This window comes from Heloderma suspectum, chromosome 4, assembly GCF_057233095.1.
Source record: "Heloderma suspectum isolate Gila_16-S chromosome 4, 16-S_ref, whole genome shotgun sequence".
Classification (NCBI taxonomy): domain Eukaryota; kingdom Metazoa; phylum Chordata; class Lepidosauria; order Squamata; family Helodermatidae; genus Heloderma; species Heloderma suspectum.
The window spans coordinates 265,173,009-265,191,264 of record NC_139461.1 but is presented as its reverse complement, the minus strand read 5'-3'; the positions used below and the strand labels follow the sequence as shown (position 1 = coordinate 265,191,264).

The 18,256-nt window shown below is 42.0% G+C and overlaps 1 protein-coding gene across 3 annotated transcripts; it reads right to left on the bottom strand.

Annotated features, from left to right (window-relative positions):
• Positions 1–947: 947 nt before the first annotated feature.
• On the bottom strand, positions 948–12,652 carry LRIF1 (ligand dependent nuclear receptor interacting factor 1). 3 transcript variants are annotated; one of them, XM_084853648.1, is made up of 4 exons: positions 10,653–12,652; positions 7,254–8,751; positions 5,200–5,451; positions 948–2,719 (listed from the first exon to the last, which is right to left on the bottom strand). In XM_084853648.1, the coding sequence occupies exons 1-4, from the start codon at positions 10,739–10,741 to the stop codon at positions 2,258–2,260; spliced, it is 2,301 nt and encodes a 766-aa protein (XP_084709774.1). In that variant the 5' UTR covers positions 10,742–12,652; the 3' UTR covers positions 948–2,257. The 3 variants fall into 3 exon arrangements, with proteins under 3 accessions (XP_084709774.1, XP_084709776.1, XP_084709775.1); XM_084853650.1 differs by having other exon boundaries at positions 10,857–11,044; XM_084853649.1 differs by having other exon boundaries at positions 10,832–11,036.
• Between the last annotated feature and the right edge of the window lie 5,604 nt (positions 12,653–18,256).

The window sequence follows — 18,256 nt, the reverse complement described above, 5'->3', positions numbered from 1 at the left end:
GATTATAATCTTTTTGGCTTTGTCTCCTCTTGGAGGAGTTAAAATTGCTTCAGCAATGCCTTCTGGTGGTTGCTTTTTTTTGCATTTAAAGTATGTGGGTGGCTCCTTTCTTTGTGTCTGCTTGCTTTGCCTTGATTGGCTTTCAAAATGTCCTCCTTTGGGCTTGTTTTTGGTGATCGTGTAGTTGAGCCACTGTGTGTTTCAGCCTCCTCATGAGCCTTTTGCCTTAGTGGTTCTCCCCTTATGTAAAGTAAATCACTTATTCTTTCCTTTGCATTAAACATTGAAATGAATACAGAGTAGCTTTGTGGGAGCTTAGAAATAGGCCCATTTTTACCCGATCATTTAATATTTGCCCTGATGTGGTCAGCTTATCTGGTATATTTAGTAGACTTGCAATATACTTCTCAGCATCCCCTCCTTCCTTTAAGCTTGCAGAGAACAGTTTTCTAAATAATAGAATTTGGATCTCATCTTACTCATATAATTTTTGCAGCGCTTTAAGCTATCTACAGCCATTCTTTCTCCCTTTATATGCACAATCTGATCATCTCATCAGCAATGTATTAATAAATGTCTTGCCTTTACGTCTTTGAAGTCCCATCTTGCAATGGCTTCTTCTGCTGTGCTGGGTCGTGCTTTTTCCAGTGCTTCAAGTGTCCCATCTGCCTCGAGTTGGTTTCTCAGTCTAAAGCACCATGCATAATTCTATGCATTTAGTTTGGGGATCACTGTGTGCCCTCAGCCATGGTTCCAATTCAAAGAAAAATTGTGTGGCTTCAGCCTTTAAACTGACCACACATCAAGTCTCTAGTGATTTGAAGAAGGAGCTACTGCTTCCTCAGCCCATAACCCTCGTTAGAGTCCGGTGTAACTTACAGCAAAGCTATGAAAGTATGGTAACATAGCACTTACTATTGGAGGCAATAAACACAGGCTAGAGCCACTTTAAAAGAAGTTCAAATCAACTTTAATGCTTTTATACACATCATCAGAGAAGGCTATCTAATACTGTTTAACTACAAGCACCCCCTAAAGCTGGGTGCATGAGTGTAAATAAGCGAAGGTATGAGATATGGTTACTTGCTTCCTTCAGGGAGTGGCTGCATGGCTGTTGTTGCAGAGCCAGAGGAGAAAGAAGGAAGATGGAGGGAGGAGGAAATAGGAACTTGTCAAGCTACAAGACATTCTCTATCGTTCCCTACCATTTATCCAAGAAAATGGCACAGTAGACTTCTTCTGACTCCACATAGCCACGACTTAACAGGAGCATTTTATGATGCAGAGGTCAAGCTGCCCTGAATCCATTATTTGGGAAAAGGCAGGATGTAAGCATTAAAAATTAATTAAGTGCAAAAAGTAACACAGCACAAATGTTATGTTTGCAACTATTTTGTCTCATGATTCACTCCATTTTAAGTCTTGCTGTGACAGTCCCTATTTCCTGATTGTTTTGAAACAAAGTTACCCACTTCAAATAACAGTTAAATCCTAACCAAGTAAGTATTTATAAATCAAGCCACAGGTTAACTGACTATATGGGGTGGCCAGGAGAGGGTGGGGGACAACAAGGGTAGGAGGCCTGGTGTACCTGGAAAATATCCACATCTTTTTAGGTCCCACTTGTTCTAATAACTGTTACATTCTGATGAAAAGTAGGAGTTAAGAACTTAAAACAATAGAGTATGAATTTTTCAGCAAGTTTGAGGAAACCCAGTAATACACTGATTATCACTAAATTACTTTGAGAAATTCTATACTGTTACGCGATTTTTATTAACTTTATTTCTATTTCTGTTTTGAAACAAAGTTACCCAATTAAAACAGGTAAATATTAATCAAGTAAGTATTTCTAAACCAAGTTTAGGCTATTCCATTTCCTTCGATATCGAGCAAGCAGTGTGCTTTTAACAAAATCTACAATTGAAAAATTCCATTTACCTTTCATTCTAAGCAAGTGAGACTTAATTATCAGCAAAAATATTAACTATATTTACTGTAAAAGTGAGGGGACATACTGAAAAATTCAAAAAACATTTCCTGCAAGCTATATTCTTCTGAATAAGATTTTAGACTTGCATACTTCTTGACACTGGGGTTCATATGTTTATACTTGCACCCATTAATACCATGTAAATATCAGAAAACTAGATTTTATTGTTATCTTTAAACATAAAAGTCAACAGGTAACATTTTAACGAGTCACAGAAACAAAGGTGTTGCAGCAAAATTTGGGGCTGAGTAAGGACTACATTTGTTAAGTCTGCTGCATTTTTTTACGAATTTCCTCTAGTGCTGCCTCTCGTTCCCTCAGCAGGAGTTTAAGCCTTGTTATTTTTTCATCTCTTATTGTTTCCTCCAGGTCTGGCGGGCTGAATGGAAAAATGTCCTCTCTGAAAGAACCTTCACTAAAGGATGTTTCATTTTCACAGCAGGGTAAAGTAGGGGTCAAAATATTGTTGTCATTACTTTGAACACGAGAATTAGGGTCACAATCCACCCTCTGAGAGAACTGCAGAAAGCTGGTGGAATTTTCTTGGTGTGATACAACTTGTCTGCAAGGGCTACTCTGGTTACCTGTTACTGAATAAGAGTTGGTACATTCCAAATTTGGGCTCAATTCAGTTTTGACTTTGGTTTTCCTCCTCTTTGCATTAACTGGTATTGGTGGTGTTTTTGTCTTTCTCTTTATATTCTCTTCTCCCTCTTCTCCAATTATCTGTGTGTCAAGAAGAAAAAAGTCATTAGGTATATTGTATTATTGCAGCATTATAAATCACATGGTTCAAAACAAATGAACTCGCAACAGCTATTTAAAAGGTTTTACAAGCTGCTGAATTTATGTTTCTTTATTCAGAAAAATTATTAATGAAACATTATTTCATGTTTAGAACTTTAATTATCCTAATTACTTCACTTGCCACCAGTGTGTTCCTTGCCACTAGCCCTATGTTCCTATAATATATTGAACATCTAACAATTTCCTACCTCTTTCATATACATCTGACAAGTCAAAATGCTTTTACAGATAATGGGCTTTATCCAGACAAAAAGTTAAATCCAACATTGCACACATAGATGTCTGGTCTTAGATGAACTTAAGTCCCATTAATTTCAAGTGATGTTTAATTTGCCATGAACTGATTTCAATGGGACCTAAATTCAACAGTTTAGATCCGACTCAGTATTTTCAAGTGCTGTTTTGGAGAACACCAAGTGTCCTCAGGCTTTGTCAAGGCTTACCACCATACCTTCTCATTGATTCTTCCTCTCCTTTACACTTTTTCCTCAGCCCCAATTACTCCATCTATTGTGCTCTCAGGTTCCTGTTTTATACCACAGCATCCTCTTATACCACAGCATCCTCACTCCCCTGCCTTCAGCAACCTCATTTTCTAGTGTTCAGCTTTGTTAACTGTCCACACAGCTCACATTTACTTAGCAATTCAAATATTTGAAAATGTTTCATGACATCACAATAGCTCAGCCAATCATTGAAGAGGCCCCATCATCCTTAGCACTTAACAATATACAGTGCCTTGCATAAGTATTCACCCCCTTTGACTTTTCCACATTTTGTTGTGTTACAACTTAGAATTAAAATGGATTTAATTAGGATTTCTTGCCACTGATCTACACAAAATAGTTCACAATGTTGAATTGGGGAAAATATACATATTTTACAAAATGATTTGCAAATAAAAAACAGAAAAGTCTGGTTTGCATAAATATTCACCACTTTTGCTGTGACATCCCTAAATAAGCATTAGTGCAATCAACTACCTTCAGAAGTCACATAATTGTTGGATGGAGTCCACCTGTGTGCAATTCAAGTGTCACATGATCTCAGATTAAATACACTTGTTTCTGGAAGGCCTGATAGTTTGTTGGAGAGCATATCTAAACAACATCATGAAGACCAAGGAGCTATTAAAACAAGCCCGGGATAAAGTTCTGGAGAAGCACCAATCAGAGCTGGGTTATAAAAAAAATATCGTAAACTATGAACATCTCCTGGACCACTATTAAATCGACTACTACAAAATGGGAAGAATATGGCACAACCACAACTCTGCCTAGAGAAGGCCATCCACCAAAACTCAGTGACCAGGTAAGGAGGGCATTAGTCAGAGAAGCAACCATGAGGCCAATGGTAACTCTGAAGGAGCTGGAGAGATCCACAGCTGAAATGGGAGAAACTGTCCATGGGACAACTATCACCCAGATGCTCCACAAAGCTGGGCTTTATAGAAGAGTGTCGAGAAGAAAGCCATTGACCCCATACCAAATCCTGTTTGGATTGTGCCAAAAGGCATGTGGGAAACATGTGGGAAAAGGTTCTCTGGTCTGACAAGACCAAAATTGAACTTTCTGGCCTTAATGCAAAACCCTATGTGTGGCGCAAAACCAACAGTGTTCCTCGCCCTGAGAACACCATTCCCATGGTGAAGCATGGTGGTGGCAGCAGCATGGTGTGGGGATGCTTTTCATCAGCAGGGACTGGGAAACTAGTCAGGATTGAGGGCAAGATAGATGGAGCCAAATACAGGGCAATTCTAGAGGAAAACCTGTTGCAGTCTGCAAGAGACCTCAGACTGGAGCAGAAGTTCACCCTCCAGCAGGACACTGACCCGTAAACAGCCAAAGTTATATTGGAGTGATTTAAAAACAAGAACCTGAATTTCTTAGACCGGCCCAGGCAAAGCCCAGATCTCAAACCAATTGAGAATCTGTGGCAAGACTTGAAAATTGCTATTCACCAACAGTCCCCATCCAACCTGACAGAGCTTGAGCAATTTTGACAAGAATGGGCAGAAATTAAAGGATCCGGATGCCTGAAGTGATTAGAGACTTACCCCAAAAGACACACAACTGTAATTGCTGCCAAAGGTGCTTCTATGAAGTATTGACTTGGGGTGAATACTTACACAACCAACAATTGCCAGTTAGTTTTTGTTTAATTAACTTTTGTGCCACAATAAAAATATTTTGGACCTTCAAGGTGTTAAGTATGTTGTGTAAATCAAATGGTACAAATGCTAATTAAATCCATTTTAATTCCAGGTTGTAACAACAAAATGTGGAAAAGTCAAAGGAGGGGGGGAATACTTATGCAAGGCGCTATAGATGATTGCCAATAGAACTCAAATAACTATATCACATAAATGTAACTTATACATATATAAACATTTCAGATACCCTTTCTTCTTCTCCAGGTTCAGGTTTAATAGATACTTCCTGCAGCAAGTTGCAAGAGTCACTCATTTGTACAATGCTGGAACACACAGTTGCTTCTGATCTTGTAAGAGAAATTGGTAAAAGAATTCTCCTCAGATATACTCTCTCCTCTTTAAAGAGACCAAATTTCTTTCTCAACTCAAGACACTGTTTTCTGTGTTGCTCTTTCCTGTGTTTGATCTGAATAGCCATTCCTGATGAGATCTTCTCAATCTGAAATAGTAAACATTCAGCATATAAACTTGCCAGAACATCACCATGATTAGACAACTGTGGACAAAGTTTTACATATAGCCCCATAGAATGTTTACAGCTAGTACCCTAATAAGTCACCAACTCCCCTCTCCCTCCATGAAAGTAGAAGCAATGTTGTGAGATACTGCAGTGTCAGAATAAATGTGTATTGTTTCAAATTAAGCAAGTCAGTTTACTCTCACTTTAGTCATCGGAAACAAGGATGTGTAACAGTTTAAAAGGGAATTAAATTGCCTGAATGAACATAATATAGTTAATACCAATTATTTATATACGTATATATTTTATGTTTTTAGTGTAAACCAATTTGAATGTTGTGGAAAAGGGGTATAAAACATTTTAAGAAACTGATTTTTAGTACTGTCAATTTATTTATTTGAATTACTTATACCAGTCTTGCCCCAATGAAGGAATCCTTTTCATAGGAGGAGCTACAGTTAATAGAGACAAAGAGCATAGACAAGCAGCCTGTAAAACCAAGGGGAGCCTGAGCCCATGTGGGAGATGGCTACAGGCTGATCATCACAACAGGTGGGGAACTCTTCCTTTGAGACAGAGGCTGAGTGACCACCTAGCCCCTGAAAGTGATGGCATCTCAAAAAGCAAGCCAGAACAACCCATGAGAAGTAGTGCCCATTTGCAGAGGAAGACTCCTCATGAGCAAGGCTGTCTTTACAAGGAGGAACTCTTCCAGAAGCCTCTGATGTGCTGCAACTGAGTCACAGGTAGGGCTCTGCAAGCTGAAGCTTATACGTCTTAGTCCTAGGAAGGAAGGGCTGCTGAAATAACACCTGCCCCCAGTACCTTGCACCCTAGCTTTTGTTACCTTGTTTCTTTGTACTGACCTCTCACACTGCTGATTCCTGGCTTTCTTACACTGCCCTGCTTCTTGTACTGTGTTCGTATTGGACTGTTTGCTTGTGCTTCTGACCTCAGCCTGCCTTTTGGCCTTTGAGATACATTTGCCCCATAGAGTGACTTAAGACTCCGCTTGAACCAGCCACACCAGGACAATATCCAGCTTTTAAAACCAGTAATCAAAGTGGCTTACAAGAAATAAAATATACTAACAAAACCCAGTAAAATTATAAGCAAAGAACACAAATATAAAAGCAGCATAAAAACGTACTGCTACATGTGAATGCTATGTAGCTTAAAGAAAGTGCAAGGGAAAGCAAATCAATGGCAATTTCGTCTGGTTTAATTTGCGTCTTCAGTGGAACTATAATATAATAAACAGTTCTATATCACATGCCCACTAGTGAATCTGCTAGACCTTTAACACCTGAAACCAAAGATTAAAATTACTTGTGGGAGGTGGGCAACATGGCTGTGTTACTTGGTACCTTGCATGGCAGATCTATTTGTGCAGGGACTCTGTATAAGAAACTGTAAAAATTCATACAGTATTTTCAACTAAGTATTTTCTGTCAAACATAAAACCATGTGGGACTTTGTTATTGGGGAACCACAGTATGATGGAATTCTAACAGATAATAGTTTAGTTTTTGTGTTTTTTCCCTCCCATGGCAGACTTGAGACAGGAGACAATGAAACAGTTTCACAAAGGTTTTTTGCTTCGTTTTAAATACCTTCATTTGCTCCACTAATTGGCCTAGGAAAATGACATTCCTTTGGTTGCCAGTTAGGAATCAAAATAATTCATGTTTGTTTTTAGCAGCATGCTTCTTGACTAAATACTGATTTAAGACACTTCATACTGAAGGCACATTGGTACAATCTGCTCTACTAAGAGTTACCTTTTGTTCTTCCTCTTTAGAAGCATCATGCACTGTAGCTGGTAAAGCAGCTGCTGCTTCATTAGGAGAAATAATTTTCTGTATGATGCTATGGTTTGCATTTTCTTTCGTGACTGATTTCTGAGCAACATTCATTCCAACTGGAATGTTTCCTGATGGGGACGCTGCCTCATGCTGGCTGGTACTGCTTATTTGCAGATTCCCATGTGAAGATGCAAAAAAGGTGGATGCAGCTTTTAAACCCTGGTTCACTTCAGACTGTGGGGGAGGTCCCAAATTCTCACTGGATTTTGGATCTTTTGCACTAGATGCAATCCCTTTGCTTTTTGACAACACTAAATTGACAACTTGATTGGTTATTGTGCTATCTGCAGCTGAACTAATTAACTGTGATGTTTGTTTTCTGAAGTGCATTTCAGCACTGGGTGATGCTTGTTTGCCATACTTGTTTGCTGACCCAACACTGGACTCTTTTTTAGTCAGTAAGTACACTTTCCCATTGTACATCACCAGGGCATTATCTTTTATAGAAGTCATTTTTGCTTGGTTTTCACTCAGACTGTTAGAACAGGCAGGCAGAATACTGGCAGGGCTGTTTTTCACATTCTTCATATCAACCAAGGTTTTTAAGATTTTGGATGCCACATGATTTGAGGACTTTACAGGAACAAGGCAAGATGCTGATAACTGTGGGTTTTCCTGGACAACCCATTTCATAGGCGCTGCCTGTTTTTTCTCGTTATCAGATGTTGCCACATCTAGGGCAGAACTATCAACTGTTGTTTCTGGCATTGTCAGTACTGAAGACTTTGATACTTCTGCAACCGGTCTTGGGCATATATTTTGCAATGGTTTAGAAGCAGCTGTTTTCACTGTCTTTACTGGTGACACATAAATAACAGTTGGTGTGTTTGTAACTTCACATGCTCCAGAGGCACTTGAGGCCGCTGCCGCCAATATCTTCTGTTGAATTGTTGGTGGCAAGAAAGAAGCAGGAACAGATTTAACTTCCGCATTAGCTGGTATTTGGAGGTGATGTCCAGAAGGCAGTACTGGAGACCTCACAGTAACAGGAAGGGTATTTGTATTCACAAGTACATATTCTGCATTGCTCTTGACTGAACAAATAGGGGTAGCATCCTTTTTAAAGGATGATTGATCAGCTGAATGAAAGTTACTCTGCATGTAAGAAACATTTGGGGTAGTTAAGTTCTCTTCTACAACAGAGGCTACATTAACCTTTTCCACTTGACCCAATGGCTTTGGCAGAATTAATTTTCTGGGAATAGCTGTTTTACGTTCAAGATTTTTAACAAACGGATCCTTCACATTACCATGACTAGATATTGAGACATTTGCTTTTGTATGATCAGGTATGACTGGAGGCTGAACCAAGCGTACAGAATTTCCTAAAGGTTTAGAAACTGGAAGCAATTTCAGAAGGTTTTTTCCATCCAACCCAGTTGTTTGAACTATTTGGTACATACAACCTGTAATACTTAAACAGAAAAATGTCATGTAAATAACGACCCTCTCTTATATTGTGATTATTTTATCAGTCCAATGCATTCTGCATTGTAGAAGTCCAATGCTTGTTAACTAAGCCTTAGGAGAAGGCATTTCAACTTTTTAGAACAGGGAAAAAACTGCACAAAACTCAAGAAAACACCAGTGGTTGCTGGCTGGAGGAAAGGGGGCATGGACATCTAGAGAACCTGGAGGGCCAAATTTGGCTCCCAGGCCTGTCACATGTCATACTCCAGAATCCTGTCAGGCCCTCAAGGTGAATGAGCTGAAGTATTTTAGATTGGAGCTCGGTTTCTCCAACTACTGTTGCTGAGCAGGAGAGAAGTTTCTCCTATCTGCTCAGAAGTAAGTCACACTGAGTTCAGCAGTACTTACTCTAAGGCACAGGTAGGGAAGTTCTTTTAGCCAGAGGACTAACTTTAATTTTGGAGAAGCTCTCTGTGGCCACATTCCAGTGGTGGGTGGAGCTAAGGGCAAAGGGGGCCAGGACCAAAGGCAAAAGAGATGGGGTCAAAAATACCGGCACATTGTAGCTCTAGGGCACAATCCTATGCATGTTTAGACAGAAAAACATCCTACAACTCCCAGCATTCCCAGTCAGCAGGGCTACGCTCTTAATGCTAGTCTTAGGAAAGCCATTTCAACTTTTTAGAATAGGGAAAAAAACTGCACAAAACTTGAGAAAAAACACAAATGGTTGCCGGTTGGAGGAAAGGGGGCATGGGCATCTAGAGAACCTGGAGGGCCAAATTTGGCTCCTCGGCCTGAGGTTCCCCACCCCTGCTCTATGGTAAGTATGTACAGGATTGCAAACTTAACATAGACTGAGAGCACAATCCTGTGCATGTTTAGACAGAAAAAAAGTCCTACAACTCCCAGCATTCCCCAGACAGCTGGGTGGGGAATGCTGGGAGTTGTAGGACTTTTTTCCTGTCAAAACATGCATAGGACCGCGCCCTTAATGTACCACGCTTCTTCTAAGGCACGGTAAGGAAGGAACCTTTTCCATTCCTGCTTCCAAAAGGACGATGACCCACTCAGCTTGCCATTTATCTTCAAGGCAGGAAAGAAAAGTAGGAAGGCGGGACACCTCAGGTGCTGAAGAAAGAGGTATTTTATGAGCCCAATACAGTCCAAACAAGTTCTCCCTCAAAGGCTGCAACAGTGTGCAGATACCAGGCTGAAAGTAGTTGTTCAAGAGCACTCCTGAGGAAGACCTCGGTTCCAAATGTACTGGGCTCATTAAGAAGAAGATGCTCCCTTTGGGCCCCGTTCCTTCCAAGGCACTCCAGCGAGAGAACAACCCGGGCCCGGGTCCAGCTCCAGCCTCGGCCAGGGCGAGGTGCTACGTGCCAGGTTTTATCTTATGACACCACCGACGGCCAGATACCGGGCGACTTTGGCTTCATGTGCTCCTGCTGCTGTCGCCGCAAGGCTGGGGGCGGGGCGGGTCCGCCTCAGACACCAAGCGCTCGCGCGCCGCCGCTCGGCCAAGGTCTCCTCGACACGCTGCTTCTGGCCAGACTTCGCCCGCCCCCGCGTTATCGATGGCGGCCAAGGCACAACAGCCTCGCCGTCCTCCCCCACTCCGTTCCTCCAGGGAACCGGCCCCCTTTCAAGCGAGGAAAGAGGCGCAGAAACCCGGAACGCCCGAGCGCGGCTTTCCTCAGGAAGCGCGAGAGGCCGCCAGGGGGCCTGCGAGGGATCCGGCGGGCGATGCGCCAACGCCACGAGGCGCCGTGCTGGTCCCGGCGCTTCCTCCCTCCGTTCCCAGGGCAAGCAGGCGCCACCGGCAGGCCCCGCCGCTCTCTGGGCTGCCGCTCCCCCGCCACCATACGGAGGCTCGGGAGGGAACCGAGCCCCGCTACTCACCAGGGCGCGGCGGCGGCGGCGGCGGCGGCTCCGGAGCGGGACCCCCCCTCCCCTGCGCCCCGAGCTGCCCCCTGCGCCATCCCGGACATGGCGAGACCGAGAATCTCGAGCGCGGGGGGGCGCAACTCCAGCGCACCTCAGGCCCGAGAGGACAACAACCACTCCCCCCCCCCGATTACGCTTAAATCCAAGCTTTTGACGTACTTCCGGACTCCGGGAGCTTTCGGGACGGCTACTGGATACTTCTCCGCCGCGTTTATCCCTGGGATCCAATGGGAAGCGCCTTCCGGCCGTCCACTTCCGACAAGAGCTTTCGCTCTCCTCCTTTTAGTGAAGGGGGCGCTCTGTTGCAACCTGCGTGCGTCAGTTATCGCTTCCGGGAGCTCGCGACGAGGACTTCCGGGTTGCCTCTAGAACTTCCTGTTTGGGCGAAAAACCATCAACAGTGGCTTTAGTTAGGACTCTTTGCGCTGTCACAGATCACAATGCCACTCTCTCTGGGTGTCTTTGTTGCCAGGTCCAATTAAGGCTGAGGAACCTACTGCATGGAAATTTTGAGGACTTTGGAAAGGATTTTTTAAGGTTCCTATTACTGGTATACAAATAAGGAATTCTGAACTTTTCAACAGAAAACATGCCAAGTTCTGTATTCATATTTAAATGCCACAAATAGGATGGCCATTGAGAAGGCGGAGAGGCAGGCCGCTTGGCCTTCAACAATTGCGTAGAAGAGGGGGTTTCAGCTGCTGTAGCTTGGTATGTAAGTTGCACCTTCTGAAATCCCTTCTTCTGCACAACTTAGTCAGGGTGAGGGAGACCTGTCTTCTTTGTCATCTGGCCACCCGTAATACCCATTATCCAGAGACCTTAGTAATCACTGGACTTTCTCAGGCTTTGTTTGAACCATCCAAGGTATATAGCTAAAGCTAAATATCTAGGTCTATAGTCGTGACAAATATAAGCCATATCTAGCAGATGGAGGTGGGGGAATTCTGATAGCAAAGCACTACTGTTTTCCCCAGTCTTCATTGAGTTCCAAATGGTGAGTGCTGATTTGCAGTGTTTCAACGTTCATCTTAATTAAACCAGTAACTCATTTTTATAAGCAGTGTTTGTTCAAATCCATAGAATCGATAGTACGCGTAGCCAGCTTTCCATACCTGCCAAGTTTGATGTTGGGAACAACATTAGACTATTGGCGCTTGCATGCATTTATATGAACTAAGCTAATAAGCGCTGCCTTTTCTTTCCAAAGGTGGAGGTGGTAGCCCTAATCTGAGATACTCTTGAATCATTGCAAGAAAATGGGGCAAGTCCTCCTGTGTGTATAAAGTTCTAATCATTCCGATTTTTTTCCTTCTCCCTGGCCATTTCAAATTGGGTACAGAACTGTTCAACTTTCTACCATTTTAAAAAGCTAAAAGAAGGTGACATGCTACAGCTGCCTATGTTCTTACAGCTCCCTTCATGTTTAGTGTCTCCAAGTGTTTTATGTGTGTGTTTTGGGGGGCGGGGTTGCCTTCCCTTTGGGGAAGGACCACAGCTGAGCCATTGTCAGGGTGGACACTGAGCCCATAGAATCCCAAAGTAGTTCTGATTCGGAGAATCAGAGTCGCTCCTGGGAGAGGAGCGCGCCCCTTTTTCCCAGGGCCCGCAGCTGACAGAGATTCCTCCCACCAACATTCCTAGATTAGAAAGCAGTCCAGGGAGTGACCCAGCACCGATAGCAGACTGGTTGGATGCACGGCGCAGACACAGAGAGCGACGCCAAATGGAGAGCGTGGAAAGGAGGCGTAGCACCCGGTTGGTGCTCAAAGAACGGTTGTGCCCAGAGGACCCAAGGGAAAAGGGGAGGGATTCTCCCTAGTCCTTATATTCAGGGGTCTGCCAGTAATTGCCTTTCAAACGGGGACCAACTGTTCTAACTTAGGGCATAGGGATGCTGCTGCTCAGATCTAGTTGCTACCTGTAGAGCTGTTAAGTTGTAAAAGAAAAATAAAGCTTGGAAAAGAATCCCTTTGTCTGTGTCTGGACTTGGCTACTGGATTAGACTGAGAGAGCCCTCCAAGGAGCCCTTGACAGCCATAAAGCACATGCGTTGCATTACGGAAGACTTCGGTTTCAATCCCTGGCATCTCCAGTATTAACTCCAGTGAAAAAAGATAAGGTAGTAGGCTACTGAAAGAGCCTTTGTCAGGGACCTTGGAGAACAGCTGTGAGAGTTGCTAATACTGGGCTAGATGGACAAATACTCTGACCTGGTATAAGGCAGATTCCTATGTTCTTCCTGTGTTACATTTATTCCTTATTATCAAATGAACATGGACAACCCAAACCCAAACAAATATTTGTACAATCATGTACAAATTCAGAATGTATGGTTAAGTAGTTTTTGGAATATTTCCAGTATCCAGTGTTTATTGATACAGAAATATGCTGCCTATTGCTTACCAAAACTCTACACCAAGAGCATGTCTTAGTACTGTTTAGCTCACACCTCTTCAACTGGTCGGTTGAGACCCACTTCTGGGGTACTACCTCATCTAAAGCGGGTCACCTCAGAAACATTCCCAACATACAAAGATATGGTAAAAAAAAAATTAAGAAGTGAGTCCCAAAATGAACATTTGGACTAAAAGCGGGTTTCAAGTCAGAAAGGTTTAGCTTATTGCCCTAACTTCCCTTAGGGGAAAATCCCAGTTGAAGTTAATCATCCTCTCTTTTCATTCTTCCAAGAAAGTGGCACAGTAGATGTCTTCTGACTCTATGTAGCCATGACAACGGTAGCATTTTATGATCCTTATGCAGAGGCCAAGCTGCCTTAAATCCATTATTTGGGAAAAGGGAGAATATAAGCTTTAAAAATTAAGTAATTAATTAAGTGCAAAGGTATCATAGCACGAATGTTACGTTTGCAACTATTTTGTCTCATGATCCACTCTATCTTCAGTCTTGCGGTGACAGTCTCTATTTCCTGATGACAGTTCCTATTTTTGCCTTTTTTAAAAGAATGCCTTGTTAATATTCTTATTTGTGTGAGTTAATAGTATTGTCATTCTTCAGGGATTCATCTCCCACCTCAAGGTCTCTAGAAGTGAACTATCTGAGTCAGTGGATCAATGCATCTTATTTCTAATGCACATATATTTAAATGTATATGCATGACTACTAAGAAACCATGCAATGCACATCTCACCATTTTGAACAATGCAGCTGCTAAGGTATTTTTGAACCGTTGATAACATATTGTGGGAAAATTACGTTTTTTCCACTGTATGCTTAGTGAAAAGTTTTACCATCCTCTTGGCTTTTAAACCAATGGAGTACAGGCTATTTCTGAGTAAACATGGTATGAGAATACCTGTGTTACAAACATGTCCCTGTTTTCATCTCTGAAATGTTAGAAAGTGTTGTCTGCAGTATTATAGAAGCTTTACAAATTAATAATCATACAATTGTCAATACTGACAAATTCACAATATTCAGGCAAATTCTGTTCCTAGTAAAGTACATGACACTAAAAGCTCCTTTGCTGACTCAGCTCTACTGAAGGTACAGTAAACTGAAGGTAGTAGAACTTTTAAGTCAATACAACCGTCTTTGACTTTTCTATCCAGCTTGTTCAAGTTTAACCTGTTTTTTTTAAATAGTGTTTCAGTGCTACTCTGGTAAATATCCTTATTCACAATCCATTGGAGTAGGTCAAACACAGGAAGACAATGATTTGTTTTTTAAAAATTGCATCTATTTTTATTTGAAACATTTTAAAAATCATGAAATTTTGGAAAATGGCAAGTGCGTCATGGAGGAGAGGGTGTATTTTGTGAAAATTCTGGAAGTCCTGCTCTATATAAGAAAATAATAAGATCTATGCTGGACCAGACTGAAGGCCTATCTAGTCCAGCATTCTGTTCTGCTGGTTAACCAGCTGCCTGTGGGAAGCCCACAAGTAGGACATGACTGCAATTGCACCATCCATCTCATCTTCCCCAGCAACTAGTAGGTAGAGGCATACTGCCTCTGTTATTGGAGCTAGTATGTAGCCATCATTAATGACTGGTAGCCATTGATAACCTTATCCTCCATGAATTTATCTAATCCCCCTTTAAAGCCACCCAAATTGTGGCAGTGAATTCCATAGTTAAATTATGCACTGTGTGAAGAAATACTTTTATCTGTCCTGAGTCTTCCACCATTCAGCTTCATAGGATGACTCTGGGTTCCAGTATTATAAGAGAGAGAGAGAGTTGATGCGTGTGTATGTATGATACATATATGTGTATGTGTGCATTAGAAAAGTGACAGTCACTTATGACACATGCCAGCCTGCTCTTTTAATAGACCTAGTCATTGTTAGTTTATTTATATATCACATTTTCCTCAAATACATTGTGTCAAAGTGGTTTATAGAAAATAAGGTGACAACAATTTGGATAGGATAACAGCATATATCACTAACCACAATATCCACATCACACTAATATAAAAAATTAATATATTACGATATAACATTCACAGTTCCACAATTAAGTAACAACTGGTTTGAAGCATATCAAAAGTTTAAATAAGCATCAATCAGTAGGTCAATTAAAATATCTAATACCAATAATATTAATGTTAGAACTATATCAAGCAATCCATTCAATGTTTTATATTAGTGCAGTCCTAGGTATGTTTACTGTAAAGTAAGTGCTACTGAGTTCAGTGGGCTTGCTCTCAAATCAATATGTATAGCATTTCAGCCCTACAGAGCAATCCTATGCATGTTTGCTCAGAAGCAAGCCCCACTGAATTAAATAGGGCTTGTTCCTAGGTAAGTGCACATAGGACTGCATCCTAAGAGAGTTAACAATAAATACCTAGCCCAAATCAAAACTAGTAGCAAAAGAGAAAAATATACAACTATTTTTTAAATTACCCTTAATAGCAACCTCCAACAAATCCAGGCCAACCATACTATATAACTATACACCAACATGCCCAAAAAATCTAATTGCAAGCCCCACTTTTGTCACAAGAAGAGTCATGCTGAATCAGACCAAAGGTCCATATAGTCTAGCATTCTGTTCACACTATGGCCAACCGCTGGGCAGCCCGCAAGTACAATAGCACCATCCTGCTTGTGTTCCCCAGCAACTGGTCCCAAATGAGATGCTCCTCTCACTGGGGCCCCAACTAAAGTCTCAAAAGGGAAGACATCAAAACCACAAGGCACTGGGGTGCCATGTCCTGAGCCAAGAAAAGGCAACCTCATCCTCATGACAACCCACCTCCTGTCTCCAAAGCACAGGACAGAAACAGTCTCTGCTGTCCTTTAGCAAGGGCAGTTGCTGTCCTTCTTCAGGAATATAGTGCTAAAGGCAACCAACAGCCTTCCCACTCCAAATGTTGCCCCAATGCTGATGGTGTTTGCCCTCACTGGCATAACCCAGATTTCCTGCAGCGTCTTGGGCACTGACTCATAGGGACAGGAGCCAGTGGAACCAGAAGGGCCAGTAGCATGACCCACAAAGGCACTGAACCTAGACCTCGACAGTGGCACCACTGAGCCTGCGTTCAGCAGGCTCAGTTGAAATCAGGACTCCCAAGGTAGTAGCCAATGTTAATTTTACGTAGAATAGACCAATTGAAATGAATGAAACTTAAGGTAGTCATGACCATCAGAAGTCTCATTCATTTCAATGGGTCTACTGTTCTTAGGACTAACATTGGATACTACCCCTAGTGACTGCAGCCCCCAGGCTGGACCCCACTGAGGAGTCAGCATTCTTGACCCAAAGGGCCTCACAAGCTTCTGAGCTTGTGCTCAGCTGTAGGCACTGTGCCTGATGAGAGGTAATTGCCAACTTTCAGACCAGAGGACTGTTCCTTTAAGGATCTCCATTCTCCAGCTATGAAGCAAAGCCAGAGAAGGGTGACTGAGGGACTATATAAGCCAAAGGTGGGCAACTTGTGACCTTCCAGATGTTTTGGCTACAAGTCCCATGATCCCTCACCATTGCTTATGTTGGCTAGGGCTGATGGGAGTTGTAGGTCAAAGCATCTGGAGGGCCACAAGTTGCCCACCTATAATATAAGAGCTTAGTCTGCACCCAGACCTTACTGAAAGAAGTCATCTCTTTGTGACCTGTCCAGGGTACTGAAGGACATGGCTCTGCTCCATGACCTGTTAAGTCCCTTGCTCTTGCTACCTGCAGTGGACCACTGCCCAATTGTTTCCTCCAGTCTCCTTTGTGGACTTATCCTTGCCAGGGCAGGACAACCACAAGTTTTTATAACGTTTTTAAAATCCCACGATCTGTGCGCACGCGCGCGCACACACACAGAATCTTGAGAGTCACTAAAATGATTCTTTTCAACATCTCCAGTGTATTCCATTTCATCTTCATAAGTCACATTGATGCAAAGGCTTGCTAGCTGAGAAATCATTGCTATGGAGTAAGACTTTACAATGGCTAAAAAAATCCTAGATTACTGTTTTAACTCTGAGATACTTCAAAAGTCATATGGAGTAACACATTAACCTATAGTACTGTCCCATATTGGGACTTGAGTGAAATCAGTATTTGTCCATAAATTAAGACAATAACAGAACTGGATGTCAAACTTAATGGGTTTATTCATTGAGTGAACACAGTTTTATGACTGGATGATAAGTTTAAAACAAGTTGAGAGCATTTCCTTTTACACTTTTTAAAAATAATACGTTTTCATGTAATGTACTCACAGCATTTGCAATAGTGACAATGAGTCCTACTTTGAGTAGAGTCCAGTAAAGAACTTTTGTCTCAGTCTCTAGGAGCCAACATAGGAGTAATACTTCAACAATATCGTTTCTTAAGCAATTTGGAAGCTCCCATCTAGATAAGGGCAACATATTGATGTTCATCGTAAAGACTAGTTAAAGAAACCATACAAACTCCATAGTTTGGATCCAAAGATTCCTTTCCACTCCAGTGGAAAGAATCCTTCTGTCAGTGGAAGCACTTCTTCCATCAAGGGGAGCACTTTCTTTCAGCAGAAGGGAATCTTTGGATCCAACCCTATCAAAACAGAAATGAGAACATTGGGAACCTGACTTAAATCCAAGATAGACTGCTTGGATTTAAGTTGAAGTGAGCAGGACTAACACTAAAAAGTGTTGCTAAACAAGCACTTAGGATGGTTCATACCAACTGCTAAATCAGGGCAGCATCAGAGACCAAGGGTACTGACAAACACTCTTATTTATCTTTATAATGACATTTGTTCCTGTACAAAATGGGTGCTAAATATCTATTGCAACTGATACCTACATATTTAGTTTTGCCACAGTCTGTATGAAATAAATATCCTACTCCTCCCAGAATTGGGTACACCTAAGGCCATTGTAATCAGTGAAATCAATGGCCTTAGGCACATAACTGCGAGCTATAGATCTGGTATCTTAGACTATCCTTGGGAGCTGTGGTGAGGCTGGCCAGAAGTTAAATGGCTTTATGAAGTCACAGTCGCATTTCTCTTTTCATTTGTTTCCTTTAAAAAGAAAATAACTGATTGTATGTATCTATGCTATAATGAGAGATGCTATCTGTGATTGCTGGTTTGAGATAGAAGCAACTGCT